Source organism: Sciurus vulgaris (assembly GCF_902686455.1).
Source record: "Sciurus vulgaris genome assembly, chromosome: 2".
Lineage (NCBI taxonomy): Eukaryota > Metazoa > Chordata > Mammalia > Rodentia > Sciuridae > Sciurus > Sciurus vulgaris.
Genome location: NC_136462.1, coordinates 200,933,766 through 200,948,847, shown reverse-complemented (window position 1 = coordinate 200,948,847; position 15,082 = coordinate 200,933,766). Strand labels below are relative to the sequence as shown.

The window sequence follows — 15,082 nt, the reverse complement described above, 5'->3', positions numbered from 1 at the left end:
TGAACACTGATACATAATATCTTTATGAAAAGGGTTGTTTTATAATGAATCCCTGAAAACATATTAGTTTTTTTTTTTTTTCTGTTTTATATGATAATGTAAAATCCATGATTTCTTTCTTGGTCATAGCAAGAAGAGGAACTTCTTAATGTACGCAGAGGACTGATGTCATTATTCATGGCTCATGAAAGAAATATTAATATATAAATAAGTTGTTACCACATGTTTTATCTAATTATTTGTTGTATGTAACTAAGGAAACAATAGAGTAGCCCTACAAAGAAAAAAACTACATGTCACCTAGTCAAGTGTTCCTTTGGAGGAACCCCCAAATTCAAATGCCTCCTTATGGATGAGAAAGAACCACAATAGCTGGACTCCAAGCCCTAAAGACTTTTGTCTACACAATACTACTTTTTCTGTTTTAGAGAGGAGAGGTTTTGTGAAACCAGACAGTAAAAGGAATTGGCTTATTTTTGTAGTAATATTTATAGTAGTTAAAATTACTTTAATAAATTTTATTGTGTAAAATGCATTGTAAAATTAATACCATTTGAACTAAAGTATATTATTAAAATTTAATAGTTCAGAATATGCAAATAATAAAAATTTAGCTACACTTAAAAGAGGATGAAGTCCCAATTGAAAATGCTCACTGTAGTTGGTCATTATAGTTCACTGTTAAGAGAGATTTTTCAGTTTTGGCTTCAATGTATTAGAAGGCACTAAGTGGCCTAAGATTGTTACTGTATTATCTAAATATTTTAATTCAGCCTAGAAATCAACTTATAAGCAAACTATTTGGCAAATAGTCTTTAATCTCCTGATATTGTAATATCTTGCTAGATTATTTTATCAAGCTAAGTATACATTGATATGCTTTAATATATTACAGTTGAAATAAATGCTTATTTCACTTGCATAAATATAAGATTATCATTATTTTCCCATTTTATGAGCATTGGATCAAACAAAATATTCTTCTCTAATCAGATATCTGAAGTATAATAAAATAAACAGCCTTACTGTCCCTTGCTTATTTAAGGTAACAGAGTATTCGAATACCAGTATGTGAATATGGTGGTAAAAATGGCCTCTTAGTCAAGATAAGCCAAAAACAAACACAAAACCCCCTTCATCTTAGCTCACTCAAATCCAGCATCAACTAAGATTTATTGATAGGGTAGTAGAGTTCCTATTTCAAGAGAAAAAGTGACATCTCTGCTATAATATTAAATACTACTCAAATTGCTATTCCATTTTCCTATAAGACTTCAGAACTAATCCCATCATGCATGACTTACTTATTTAGCTCACACTCAGTCAAATCTAAAAGACTCCTGAAATCATGTTACACTTATTCCCACACTGCACTGTGTGATCCATCACAAGTTCATACTTCCTCCCTACCCTTCAGTACCTCTCTGCTATTACTGTCATTACCAACAGAATATGACTCTCACTTTCTATCATTCTTGTCACCCCAAACTCTGTATCTTTCCAGGTTATTTCCTAGAATGGTCCCAGGCCATCTACTCTACCACTTTTTCTCTCTTCCTGTTACCTTCCTTGTTTGTCCTTCCTTCCTTACCCATTCTAGACTCCAAAATAATACTCTCTTGACCAAGACTTTCTCCTCTTGTAAACCTTACCTGATAATTCACAACTCTTATTCTATTAGTTGAACAATACTGGAAAATAATCATGCCATCAAGCTTTAAATTTATGGTCACATACTTCAAATGTATGCAGCGTTGCTCAGCAGTCATTACTTCCTGTTTTATTAGCTTTACTATTCCAGAGTATTTTATTTATCAATACCTGTTTCCTTAACCCAGCAAGTCCCAGGTTTTCAATTGTGCAAATAGTTCAATGAAATTGACCCAGGTGCATTAAAATGTTGGAAATCATAATCTAGTTTATATTTAATATGATATATTACACAATACTATAAGTTTTTATAGGTGTTCCACATCTGGGACAATGAGACAAAATGGGTTCATTCTTTACCTTTCAGCTGATGGTCCAACCTCATAATTTCTTCTTTTTACCCTAAAATTGAACATGTTACTCACATCAATAACAAAATTAGAAAATTTGATTTCTTCTTTGTTCTAATAGCAGATTTGCCACTTTAAGGACAGTCAACTCACTGGATCTCTGAATCATGTTATCAGTGATTTTTCTCTCCTGGTTTGTATAGCCCGGGTTTATTAAATAAGTAAATAAGGCCTCCCTTGGTCAAGTTCTCCTCTAACTACTGCCCTTTTCATGTCATTCTTGACTTACCTTCACTGAACACATATCAAAATAACCTTCTCTATTAGTGTCTCAAATCACTTCCAGTTTGTTCCTTACCTTACCTTAATCTAGGTTTCTACCCACTCTTTTATTGAAACCACTTTTATCAAAACCACCTTTGTTGTTGCCAGACCCAATCTCTATCTGAGCCTCTCTGTGGTATTTCACATTTAAAACCCTCAGCTGGCAAGCTCTTCCAGACCTTCTTGTCTCTTTCCTGGCTTCTCTTTGCTCTTCATGTGGGCCTCATGTCTAGTCTGTCTCTTTTCCTCTTTCTGTACTTTCTCTTTAGGTAATTCCGTCCAGGCCCATGCAACAGCCATCTCTTGTGTTGATGTTTCACAGGTGTATGGAAGTCCTCACCTTCACATTAAACATCAGATTACCTGTCATAGCTCATGGGCAGTTCTAATAACATCTCACCTCTCAAAACAATTGTCTTTTGCTCCTCTTTTACCTTTTACTCCTCTCCCTTTTGTTCACTATGCTTCTTGCATCTTCCTTGAACAGTCTTATTCCTCTTACTCTTTTGTTCATGTGATTTCAACTTTTCTGGGAATTCTTTCTGTCCTTCAGGTCTCCACTTAAATGGCAATTCTTTAGAAAGAACTTCTGTCACCATACAATTAAAATTAATATTACTGTATCATATGGCAGTTTGGGGTATCCAAAGTCTTTTTTTTTTTTTTTTTTTTCTTCCCCAAACCCACTCCAGGAATTTCTGTGGGAGCCAAGAACATTAACTGCTTTTGTTCATCACAGTTTCCAGAACCTCAAAAAGTAGACTTACAACAATGTAGGTGAAACAACAAATGATATAGCCCTCCCAGATAGGGGTTTAGTGTCTCTCCTGAAGCTTTCAAGTCCTGTGTGGTGGGTGTCATGATTTTCATTGCAATCAATGAGACATGACATGCACTACACTGAGTTTACTCTAAGACACAGAGCTAAGAACAAGCACTTTCCTCATAATTTTAAATAAGGAGATAAGTATTTTTCAAGTCATATAGATTTATATGAATTTCCACTTTGCTAAACCCTTGAAAGAATTGTGCAAACATAAATCACCTACATGGACTGCAATGCTAACATGTTGATGTCTTTGTAATGGTTAGTTTTCATTTTTTTAGACTCATGGAAATCATCTGAAATAACATCGGGAGGAAAATAAGTCAACATTTTTTCAGGAATACAGATATAATGAGTGAGATCAATATATTATACTACCTTGAACTTTAGATAATATACTTTCAGCTTATACTGTGATAGCAATAATTTTAAGTAAGAAGGATTTTAGGAGTGGGATGTCGGACTAATGAAACATTTGCTGTTGATAAGGTTTTATGATTTACCTAATTTGATATGCATTTTATATAAGTCAGATAACTATTTTCAGTATGAGTTTATAATGAGTGTTGAAATTAGAACAAATAAAAAAATTTACAAAAGAAATTTGGAATAGATTTGATGTTTAAGACTTTTTAAGGCTTATATAACTTTTAGATATTAGAGTTGTCCTGGGTAATGCATTTCTAAAATTTTCTATTATACATTTATTTTAATTAATTTTTTTTTTTTTTTTTTTTTAGTTTAGAGAAGGAGTTGACAAACTTGTCTTAAAAGGTCAGTGTGTGGTTTAGGCTTTGTGGGCTAAAAGGCAAATTAAAAAGACATTTTAAATATAATCATTTAAAAATATAAAAACCATTCTTTGCTTGTAGCCCATTTAAAAATTTCTTAAAGAGCTGTCCAGATTTGGTGTGTGGGCTATAGTTTGTATGCCCCAAGTTTGGAGGGAAAATTTTAAAGATAAGATCTCTCTATTCTTTATTATAATTTCCCCCATTTTATCTTATTGTTTAACAGAAATAGTGATTTAAATCAATTTATCTTTAGCAGAGGCAAGATGGTGTACTAACCAATGCAACCAAAACATTAAAAATAAATGATCATCATAGCTAATGACTTGTATATCTTACCTGGATTACAATCTAACACCATGTTAGTGTAGGTTTACCACATGTCCTCAACCAAATAGGGTAGTAACTGTCCCGAAGTACACATGGAAAGGGCATGAAAGAGAAAAAAATATTACATTAGTATAGCTAGGTAGAAATCTTAAATTCTACAGTGATACAACAGTGCTCTAAATACCAACAAATCCTGATGCCATAAACACCCAACACCAATTTAAAAGGCCAGCATATCCTTTGAACGCATAGCAGACTGTATGCTTTTCATATAGCTTTTAATTCCACATCAAATTTTCAGTGTAAAGTGACAAACTCTACCAACTCTGAGCTCGGTGCTTAGTGTGGAGCTCCAGTTGCTGGAGGTAGTTCTTCAGCCATTCTGTCTTCATTACTTGTTAACATTTACCTGGTCCCATTCATTGTACATGGATGCGTGCTTATTTATAAGTGTTTAACATAGCTAATCAAAAGTTGAAGTAAGCATAGAAAAGACTATGAATAAAAAACCAAAGTAGAATCTTGAGCAAAATAACATACCAAGAAATTAATATCAGCAAACAAATCTAATATGGAATGTAAAAATTAGAGCAAGATGGCAAGTGGTTCCTGAGATCGTGCTTTGTACCATACCAGGCATGCCCACCAAGAGGCAGGCTAGGTGAAAGGTGGGGAACAAACTGTTGGTATAGACCAGTACAATAAGGTGTTCAGTGTGTGCATATTTGAAGATGGCTAAACTTCATTTAAAAAGTATAATACACATAGACTATATTAGCATGTTGGCAACTTTAAAAATCAAATTATTAGCATGCACACTATATCCAGATTTCTCTCCCATTGCTTATCAAGAAAATGTTTTTTAGGATTTCTGTTTACATTTTTAAGGCAATTTACAGTTGTATTTGGAATCTTCATAAAGGTTCTTTTTACTTCATACAAAACTCTGCTGTTTCCATAGAGCTATGGACCTGATAGCTGGTAGCTTTTTTATTGTTTATTCTCACAGTTCTGTATATACATGAACTAATGATATATTCCTAATATTATCATTACCAATAGATATACAGAGAAATATGATCGGGTATGATTCGTAGGAATTAGCTTTTTGAAAACTTTCACATATAGTTTGATTTTCATATGTTCAATTGTGCTGAACATCTTCTGAGAGGTTTTCATATGAAAACTTAGATAAGGTCTCTGGAAGAGAACTTGGGTAAACGAGTACTAGAAACGTGGGTCTAGTAATTTTAACAGTTCATTTTGGATTTTATATCTCCAGACTTGAATTTGCTGTTAAGGAACTTTGACTACCACCAATGTATAATAGAATTAAATTAGACCGGTAGTTACCATATACTTCCACAAGATGGACCACTTAGTATAGGGTCTTTTTTGTTTTTGTTATTTCTGTATTTTTTCCCATTTCAGTTATTCAGAACTTATTCAGATGCTAAAATTTCAAAGTCTCTTTACATTTTTAAACTTGCTTTTTACAAAGTCATATGATGTACTATTCCCCCAACACTTTAGCTTACAGCTTTGAGGATATTTCTGGAAGTTATTTAATGTCCTCTTACAAAATTACTAATAGTTGGTAAAAATCTTTTAAACTCCTTAAAAACACAACTCTTTTCATTATTTAAATATTATCACTTTAAAATTTTGTAAAAAAGCAAGAAATTTGAAAGTCAATGCATTAAAAACCTCATTGTTGAATACTGCTAGTAATAATTGATAATTTGTATACTGCTGTTATTGAAAAAGGCAGAGTTTTATACTTGAGTATTTAAGCTCAAGTATAAGCTCTTCAATTTATACAACACATGCAAATTTATATGCATATGCATGTATATCTCCATTACATGATTTGCGAATTGCTTTTTAATTTTGTTTCTCCAAGTAACTTGAAAGATATTTGAGATGTGATATCACATACTTATGCAGTACAGGATTAAGTATAATTAGCAGGTTCAGCATAAATATACTTGATTCACATTTATCTCTTAACCCTTATAATACCTGATAAAAGCATAAATACAGAAGTGCAATAGTTTGACCAAAACCCAATGATAGAAGTTAGATACTGTTACCAAAAACTTGGATTAAAATTAAAATGTCTGCTAGTTTTAGGATATCTTAGAACCTTTGAGTCTTAACCCAAATCCTCCTTTGGGTATCCTGAAACCTACCTTAATCTTTAATTTTGTTATGGGCAAAAAATCTAAACATTGATCCAGTAATGATCCTTTAAGCTTCGAGGGCCCTGGGTAGTCTCTAGAACAGTAGCACCTTTCTGCCTTTGTTTTATAGTATGTGGCTATTTCTGTGAAATAGAAATGAAAGTTTTAGTTTATTACAACATTTGGGCTCTGATATTTTAAATTGAGCACAATATAAAATAGAGGGAGCTGCACAGCTTGAAATAGAAAAAAAATTGTGGTTAACTAGCCACAATGAGTTATGAATAAAATAAGGCATATGCACATCTTAAATGCTTATAAAATTAACTGACTTCAGCTGGGCATGGCGGCACATGCCTGTAATTCCAGCATCTCGGGATTCTGAGACAGGAGGATCACAGGTTCAAAGCCGACCTAAGCAACTTAGTGAGTATTGGCATTGGGGAATCTAGTTCAGTGGTTAAGCACCCCTGGGCTCAATCCTCCTCCCCAGTATATCTGATTTCTAACTAGAAAGGATTCAGATATTTCCTTTCACATACAAAGAAATTGAGGCCCAGAAAAGTCAAGTGATTGACATGTCATAGAGCAAGTTAGAGGTAGAGCTGGGATTTTTCTACCATAACAAGAATCTCTTATAAACTAATTGAACTAATAGTGTATTTGCTAGTCTCTAGGACTGATCACAAGTCTTTTCAGAGTGCTGCCCTAGGTGTTGAGCACTTCACACAGCAGTCTTAAGTAAAAAAGGGAGGATCATGGGAAGCAGTGAGGCAGCATACATGATAAACATTTATAGAGTACACTCAGTTGCTCTAAGCACTCACTGGCCCCATACCCTGTGGCTCACATTTACTGAACACCTAGAATGTGCTTCATTCAACTACTATCTCATTCAGACATTACTGCAGTGTTGTGAGAAAAGGGTGATCATCTAAGAGAAGATAAGCAACCTGCTGAATAGCACAGTTTAGATTTGAGACTGGGTTCTGCAAGCACCTTGTCACGTTCCAAGACACTGTGCCTCCTGCTTCACCAACATATGAGGGAGGGAGGAGAGGTTCATCTCTGCCAGAACACTTATTAAAAATCAAAACGTTTTTTTCAGGGAGTGTTAGCTCGTTTCCCACTTTGTACCAAAATTGATTTTTGCCTTTGGGCTGGGGTAAATTTCCTCCTTATAGCCTTGGCTTCATTTAAACCTTTATCTCTTATAACAGGGTCGTCTTTAATAATATTTTCAAATATGAACTTAAAAATACTCTACGATGGCATAATTTTCATTTTGGTAAAATTTTACAACAAGTTATTGCTTATTTCTGGATTCAGTATACTGTTCAGTACTTCTTGATATGTAAATTAACTTGAAAAAGTTAATTGGGTTTTCCAGTACACAAACCACATGTACTAAGATTTTATGAAAAACACACAAAATGATGCTCTTTTTTGCTCACTTGCTCATATTTTGATGGTTCAAAGGTACTAAAAGTTACTTGTTTACAGATGTCTAAGATACCACTCATCCCAAACCCAAAAAAATGTAAAGCCTGTGTTAATTTCCTGCAATAAGTAGTCATTTAATTAAAGAACAAAATTAACAGGAATCAAAATGTTGGAGCTGTATTTTTTTGTTAGACATATAAAAAAAAAGAAAAAGTATAATACAGTAAATCATTTTATATAACATGAACTTAAAGAGTTTTCAAATTAATTATGATCAGAATAAAAATGTCTTTTCAACAAAATACTGAATGACACTGCATCACATGTCCCTCACGTCCGAGGCCTGGGAGTGAGGCCTGCACATGCACTTCACCCGTCCTCCATACACTGCAGAACTGTAAAACGAGATAGAAAGGCAAACAGCAGTTCTCTTCTGGCAGAGTTACTTCGGGCCTTAACTGACCCCAACAGTTCACACTCCTCAGACACCAAAGAAGGAAGTGTGTCCTCTGGTTCTCCTCTTGTAGGTAAGTGTGGCTAAGATTGCACCTGTGTGATTCTGCTCTCCTCACAAACACAGCAGGTAGTCTTGAGCTGATTTTCAGGAAAAGTTCCCTGATGAATGTTCAAAATGTTGGTATCAAAAATTAAACACAAATTCTTCTCAGAAGAAAATCTCTTATGGCCTATGGAATCTAGAAATTAGAAAAACAAAATTATTAGAAACCTCCACACAGAAATTTGCTACTATTCAAAGCTTCTCTGAAGTTCACTATGCAAAATAAAATGGAGCCGCTCTGGCTGGTAGGACAGAGGGCTTCCGACTCTTATGCCCTGTTGCACCTCAGAATGTATTGTATGCTGAATTCTTAGGACCACCTACAACTTGGTATTAAAGTTACTAGTTAAATACTCAAAATACACAGAAAGGCGAGGGTTTTGCTGACCAGCAAAAGTAAAGAGGTGATGAATTATTGAAAATTAAAGTCATGAATGTTTTTAAAGTTGATAATGTAAGGTTTAATTCATAGTAATGTTTAATTCACTCAAGAAAAATCTTATGACCTCCTTAAAAATTTTTTTTTTGGGGGGTGTTGGGGATCGAACCCAGGGCCTTGTGCTTACAACTGAGCTATCTCCCCAGCCCCAAAATATTTTTTAAAATTGATATGAAGTGCTAAAATGTGGCATAAAGAATCTTGAATTATTCTGATGTTCAGGTTTGGGGTTCATTCTTTAAAAAGATTGAACTCAGGGGTACTTTACCAGTGAACTTCATCAATTTCATCTCCAGAGCTTTTTTTTTTTAAGTCTTGCTAAATTGCTTCGTGCCTGAGTTACTGAGGCTGACCTCAGAACATGCAACTTCCTATCTCAGCTTCCCAAGCTTCTAGGACTACAGGCATGCCCCACATCCAGCTGAGTCTTTAAAATTTTGTCATCTAAGAAGGCTATCAAGAACTTGAGAGAAGATAAATACCTATAGTAAATATTTTGATAATGTATACTGGGAAAATTAATTGAGATTATATACATAAGCTATGTAGTACATTATATCCTATTTTTTAAATAAATGAACATTGAAAATAATCGAATGTTTTACTGAATTTTAATTCCTAAATGTTCATAAGACCCATTTAGAATAATCAAAACTAAGATCATCTATTCCTCCCCAGAAATACGTTCATTATGAGAGGAAGTCTTAACAAATTTAAAAACTATTTGCATAATTTTCTCCAGGACTAGCTACTTCCTTTTCCTGCTTGATGTATTCATCCTAAAAAACATTGAGTAGAAATGGAATCCTCTGTACCTCTGGTTTCTGTTACGTAGCCACACAGAGCATAGGGGCAGCTGCCCTTCAGTACTTAGAGTAGCTACTTTGTGACAAACAAAATGAGCCATTCTAGTTCAAGGCAGTATGTAAGCTCAGGATTTCCTTCTGCTTGGAGCTCGAGTATCTTAGAGAAAGGAACTGCTGCATTTAAAGATTGTTCCATCAGCGTTGCCCCATTAGGTTAAGGCATGTGAGAATTCAAGGTGATTACTACTGGCCATGGCCAAGGGGAAGAAGGGAAAGCAGAGCTCTAGGAGTAGTCGTTTTCCCAACCTCGTCATCGCCAAGAAACCCAGTGTCATCCTTTCTGTGTAGTGGTGTGGACAGAGAACATGTGCACTTAGATGGGAACAGTCATGGACTCCCAGCTGAAGAAGGGGAGCCTCCTTGATCACACACAGTCACATTCAGTCACCCGAAATGATACCTAGCACATAGTAGGTATGCAGATATTTGCTGAGGAAATGAATGTTCTTTTAGCTTTGGGGAACATTAGCAGTGTTAAATGTGAGTATAAATTTAAGATACAAAAAGGTAAGTGTTCCGAAAGGTGGAGAATAATTTCACAGCAATCTAAGTATAAATTGGTGAATTCTACATATTAGAAAAATTGAATTATAGGAAAATTACTTTCATTGCTTTGAGACTAAATTCTTAAATTTACATTACCTAAAGTAATGTAATGACCTATTTAATTCTGTTCTATATATCACTTTTTACCAAACCCTATTTAAAATCATTGGAGAAGATACAGCATTTTAATTGAGGTGCATTCGGTTTGTTCAATACAGTTCTCTAAAAATGCTAAATCTGTTTACCTTTGTGGCTTTTGTGTGTTTTTTTAAAAATGTCATGTTTTTAAATATCATAAAACAAATACAGATCTCACCTTGTCAAATGCTTGCTTGATGCATGTACCTCCATTTCATTACTTTTGTATTCATTTAATTCTTTACGAATTGCTGCCTGGAATTAAAGATAGGATATTGCATTTCAGAACATTGAAACATTAACAGAGGAAATCAGTTATGTTTATGGATTCACATTATTATTAATACTTGCTATTTGGTAATACATAGAAAAACTTTTTTCATTTAACATTTAGGCTGTCTTTATTCATTTTTATAGTCCTACCAAGTTAGTAAGGAGTAGGCAGATAGTCTTCCCATATTAACAGATGAACATGCCCAGCTTAGGGCATGTAGTAGGGACAGCAAAACAATGAGCAAAGTTCAGCATCTGGTGAACATGGACTTTTGCATGATATTCCAGATAATCCAGAAAGAAGTTTTTCTAACATTAGAATGTGTGTTTTGTGACATTTGAAAAGTAACACTGTAATTGTCCTGACCTGTGGAGTGTGCCTCTTGCCTGCCCCCCTCCTCAAGCTTCCCAGGCCCATTTTTTTCATCTTATATGTTTCTCAGATAAACCCTCCAGAGGCCAACTAAGACAAAAGCATCAAACATAGCCTCTGGGACAAGGAAAGCCTTTTGAATTAAGAATTTTGGGGTCATATTTTTCCCCAAACTTGAACACATTAGCTTCCCAAGATACTTATCACTATGATCCTCTGAGCAAATTAACCCTAAATAACCAAGAGTCAGTCCAGCTTCAGCATGACAGCATTTCACTAAGTTGATAAAACACCTGTGAACATAAGTGCACACTTTTTTATGAATGAAGAATAATTACCAATTTGTTGGGTAAAGGTATAATCTTTCTTGTTCTAAAACCTGTAATCATTCTGAAAGTTTCTAGAGGCAAGCAGGTATAATAGAAAGCTGATACACATTCCTGGACTTAATCCTGCCAGTCAGTAGCATTTGACCATGGACAAGAACTCACCTACACTGCTCAGTAAATGTCCACTCCCTCCCGCCCCGCAGAGCTTCTGTGACCAGCTGCCTCCTTGCTCTCTGTCTCTCTCACCATTAAGTTCAAACTCTTCAGGAGGTTCCCAGAGACATCTCAAGCTGCACGAGTACAAGAAGGAATCTAGAACCTTCTCTATCTACTTCCTGAAAGCCTTTCCAATGGATTCCATTCCTCTTTGTCACCACTACAACTCATTTTGTTAGAACTCATCTGACTTACACACCAGCTGTGCATACTTGTGATTCATCCCCAGACCAAGGCTTCTTGACTTACACATTCTTGACATTGGGAGTGTTAGATGGATTATGGAATGTTTAGCAGCATCCCTGACCTCTATTCAGTAGATGCCACTAGCATCCAGATTGTGACAACCAGAATTGTCTCCCAACACTGCCACATTTCCTCAAGACACAACCGTCCCCAAGTTGAGAACCATGGCTCAAGCCTGACCTGGAGCTATCTTTGTGAAGCCAACATCTAGTCAAGGCAAAGCTTTAATTTAAATAGGTTATGGCTACCATTATATAAGAATAAGCTCCCTGCACGGCAGGTTTTGTTATGAGATACCACACCCCAACCAGTGGGCAATTCTGTACCTTATCTGCTGCTGACAGTCTAGTCCAGGGCTTGTCTGCTCTCCTGTCATAGTCCTGCGCTTTAGCTACTTCCACATAATCGCTGAAACGGATCAGAATTTTTCTGTCTCTTAATTCATCAACAGTGGGTCTCTGATTAAGCTAAAATAAAAGATCATGATAGTTAGGTATCACATGCCAAACTAGTTTTCCTGAAGTACTCTAAATAGCATATTTCTATAAAAAACAAAACTCTGAAATATAATTCAAATACAATCTAGTGTACAGGGCTTCAATTGTGTGTTCTTAAGTCACATCCCCCTTCTTCCAACACATTTTATGAGGATTCACACCCCTGATAGTATGTAGCACAGAATCAAGGAATGGTTGATAAACTGACAGAGTAAATTTTAGAGCATCAGCACCATGTATGATTCCTGACAATGTTATGCTGACTCCTCGTAGTATACATCGAGCTCAGGAAGTATATTCTGTCCATTTTGAGCACAAAAGTTCATTATGATGATGAAGCACAGTGAAGTGGCAGAACTGCCAGTTTAGAAGTGGTCTGCCTTTCCAAAGATGATACACACAAGCCCCTGACACCAGTTGAGTCTGCAGTCGGAGCTTCTGCACTGTCTGAGGCAAATGAAAAGGGAAAGTCTGGGAGGTGAGACGCCCACACCCACGGGTGCTCCCATTAGATGTCATGTAAGTTCAGAAAGTGCCCAGTCAGCTCCTGGCCTGCCTGGAGGAGGTGGTGACATCTGGATCATGCTGCCTTTCCAGCCTGCCACTGTGCTAGGGAAGGACTCATCCAGAGTCCTCACCCAGACCCTGGTGAGCGTAAGGCCGAGGGCCAGGGCAGGTGGCCAAACAAAAGTTGAACAAAAGTGGTGGAAGCAAGCTTTATTGGAATTTGGCTCCTGGACAAAATTCCCAGCCCTCTGGTGTACAGGTCAAGGTGGAGAGCTGGAGAAAATCGCACAGGGCCCCAGCTGCCCAGGGTCTGTATAGGCTGGAATAGGCGGGCAGGGGTGGGGGGTCCTGCTGAGTGACAGGTGGACCTAAGGGTTGGTGGTTTATCTGTCCGCGTTCGATTGGTCACTTGGTGCGTGGCCCACTGCCTTAGTTGTTCTGCTCCCTCCCAGGTAGCTGCTTAAAGCCAGCCTAACAGTGAGGGGCTGAAGAGCTGCCCTTTGTGTTGTCTTGGTGAGCTGATAGTTGCGGATGAACACCCCGAGTGAGCTGGTGCTCTGCCTGGGACACTCAGTCACAGGGTGGTGTCCTGTGTTACCATCCCCATTGCTGCAGAAGCAGCTTTTCTCTACTCCACCTTTGTTGTTGTTAATTCAGGAAATAAAATACTTCAATCATAATACCTTTCTTGTTAATCTTTGCTTGATTTCTCTTCTCTCTTCCTGCTCTGTCTGATCATTCCTTTCTGTGAAAGTTAGAAAAGAGAAGACAGGTGGAGATTTTGTTTTTGGTAGAGAGGTTCACTCAAGATGCCTCAGCCCTGGTCCTGAAGGGAGATGGCAAGGACGCCTTGTGGCTGACACTTTCCACGTCATGGTCTCCCACTTGGTCTTTCCCATGGGCCAATCACCGCTTAGGAATCACAGCCTAATTGTTACACAGAACCTTCCCAGCCTTCTTCCCTCTGTCCCTTCTCGACATCAGAAACAGCCACAGATCCTGTGCTAGGTTCTTATTTCTGGGAAGCAGTTCTGTCTCTATCCTACCCAGATCTCCGTGTGTGTGTGTGCGTGTGTCTAGGAACACAGATGGCACACCAGCAGCTGCTGCCGTCAGTCAAGGTCCGCATGCCTTGACTGTAAACAGCACTCACTGCTTGCTCTCTGCTTTTGCCGCTTTGTAGGTGGCATATCTCTTAGCACTTCAGCGTAAGATACGGCACACCTTCCTTCAGCTTCTGGGCAGCATATGCTCACCTGGAATATGAGCAGGGTGTATTTCAAATATGAACACAAACGAGCCCACTTGCCTTTGCTGAAGCATGCAAACAGTTCTGTGGGACAGTGCCTCACTGAAACGGGCTTTACTTGTGAGTTGTGACTATTAACACCAAGCTGTGCTCACACCCACTCTTGGAAGCTAAATATAGACCAGAGTGCTGAGATATAGTGTAGGATGTATGCTGTGCCCTGGGACACAAGATAATGGTGCCCTATTTCTGGTGCTGTTTGTTGCTAAATAAAGCCTTGGATCCTCGGAAGGGTTCCATTCCCAAGAAGGAGATTCCCAACCACAGCACTCAGAAACACTGCCAGGCTGGAGAAGGAACTCCTGCTGCCTGCACCTAACATGAGCTCACATCATCTTCCTTTAAAGGATGCATTTGGGGGATTGGTGTATGAGTGTCTCATATGCCAGAAATTGTACTTCTCAGTAATTTTTTTAAGAGTCATCTTGAATTAGAGCATTTTAGTAAAAGGAAATAACACCCTATGATGTGCTTGGTTCTTTAGCCAAGTGATAAACCAGGAAAAAAAATATAAGCTATGAGTAGAAAGTAGATGACAACAGTTAGAAAAAAAAAATGTGCAAGCATCAGATACAAGACCATCAATGATGGATTTAAGTGAATGAAAGTAATTTATCAAATTTCTTAAAAACAGGCCACAAATTCCAAGAACAGCCTCCATGTGTGCGGGGCGGTGGGCAGTAGAACCCGAGCAAAATCAAACCTTTGCTGTTTTGTTACCTAGGCCCTGTGAGCATGGCAGGGTCTTTGGGAACTGATCTTTGGAAGACCCATCAAAGTGTTCTCTGCTTCAGTCAGACGCCTTCTCCAGGAAGTCCTTCCTGCCCGCCTAAGCCCCCAGGCCTCCCCCGAGTGACCCTAGCATCAGGTCTATGAGCTTCTTGGCA

At 37.3% G+C, this 15,082-nt stretch overlaps 2 protein-coding genes across 4 annotated transcripts in view; one reads left to right on the top strand and one right to left on the bottom strand.

The window, feature by feature from the left end:
- The window catches only part of SYCP2 (synaptonemal complex protein 2), an 84,727-nt gene extending 81,741 nt beyond the window's left edge, over window positions 1-2,986 (top strand). Inside the window, exon 43 of the mRNA XM_079129454.1 lies at window positions 130-2,986. Coding sequence (XP_078985580.1) covers window positions 130-207 — 78 coding nt within the window. The 3' untranslated portion in view covers window positions 208-2,986. The remainder of the gene's footprint in view (window positions 1-129) is intronic.
- A 4,788-nt stretch (window positions 2,987-7,774) lies between these two features.
- The window catches only part of PHACTR3 (phosphatase and actin regulator 3), a 202,731-nt gene continuing 195,423 nt past the window's right edge, over window positions 7,775-15,082 (bottom strand). For all 3 annotated transcript variants that reach the window (XM_079129648.1, XM_079129647.1, XM_079129649.1), the window contains exons 10-13: window positions 13,570-13,631; window positions 12,209-12,349; window positions 10,624-10,700; window positions 7,775-8,592 (exon numbers count right to left, since the gene is read on the bottom strand). In XM_079129648.1, the coding sequence (XP_078985774.1) occupies window positions 8,577-8,592; window positions 10,624-10,700; window positions 12,209-12,349; window positions 13,570-13,631 (296 nt within the window). In that variant the 3' untranslated portion in view covers window positions 7,775-8,576. The remainder of the gene's footprint in view (window positions 8,593-10,623; window positions 10,701-12,208; window positions 12,350-13,569; window positions 13,632-15,082) is intronic.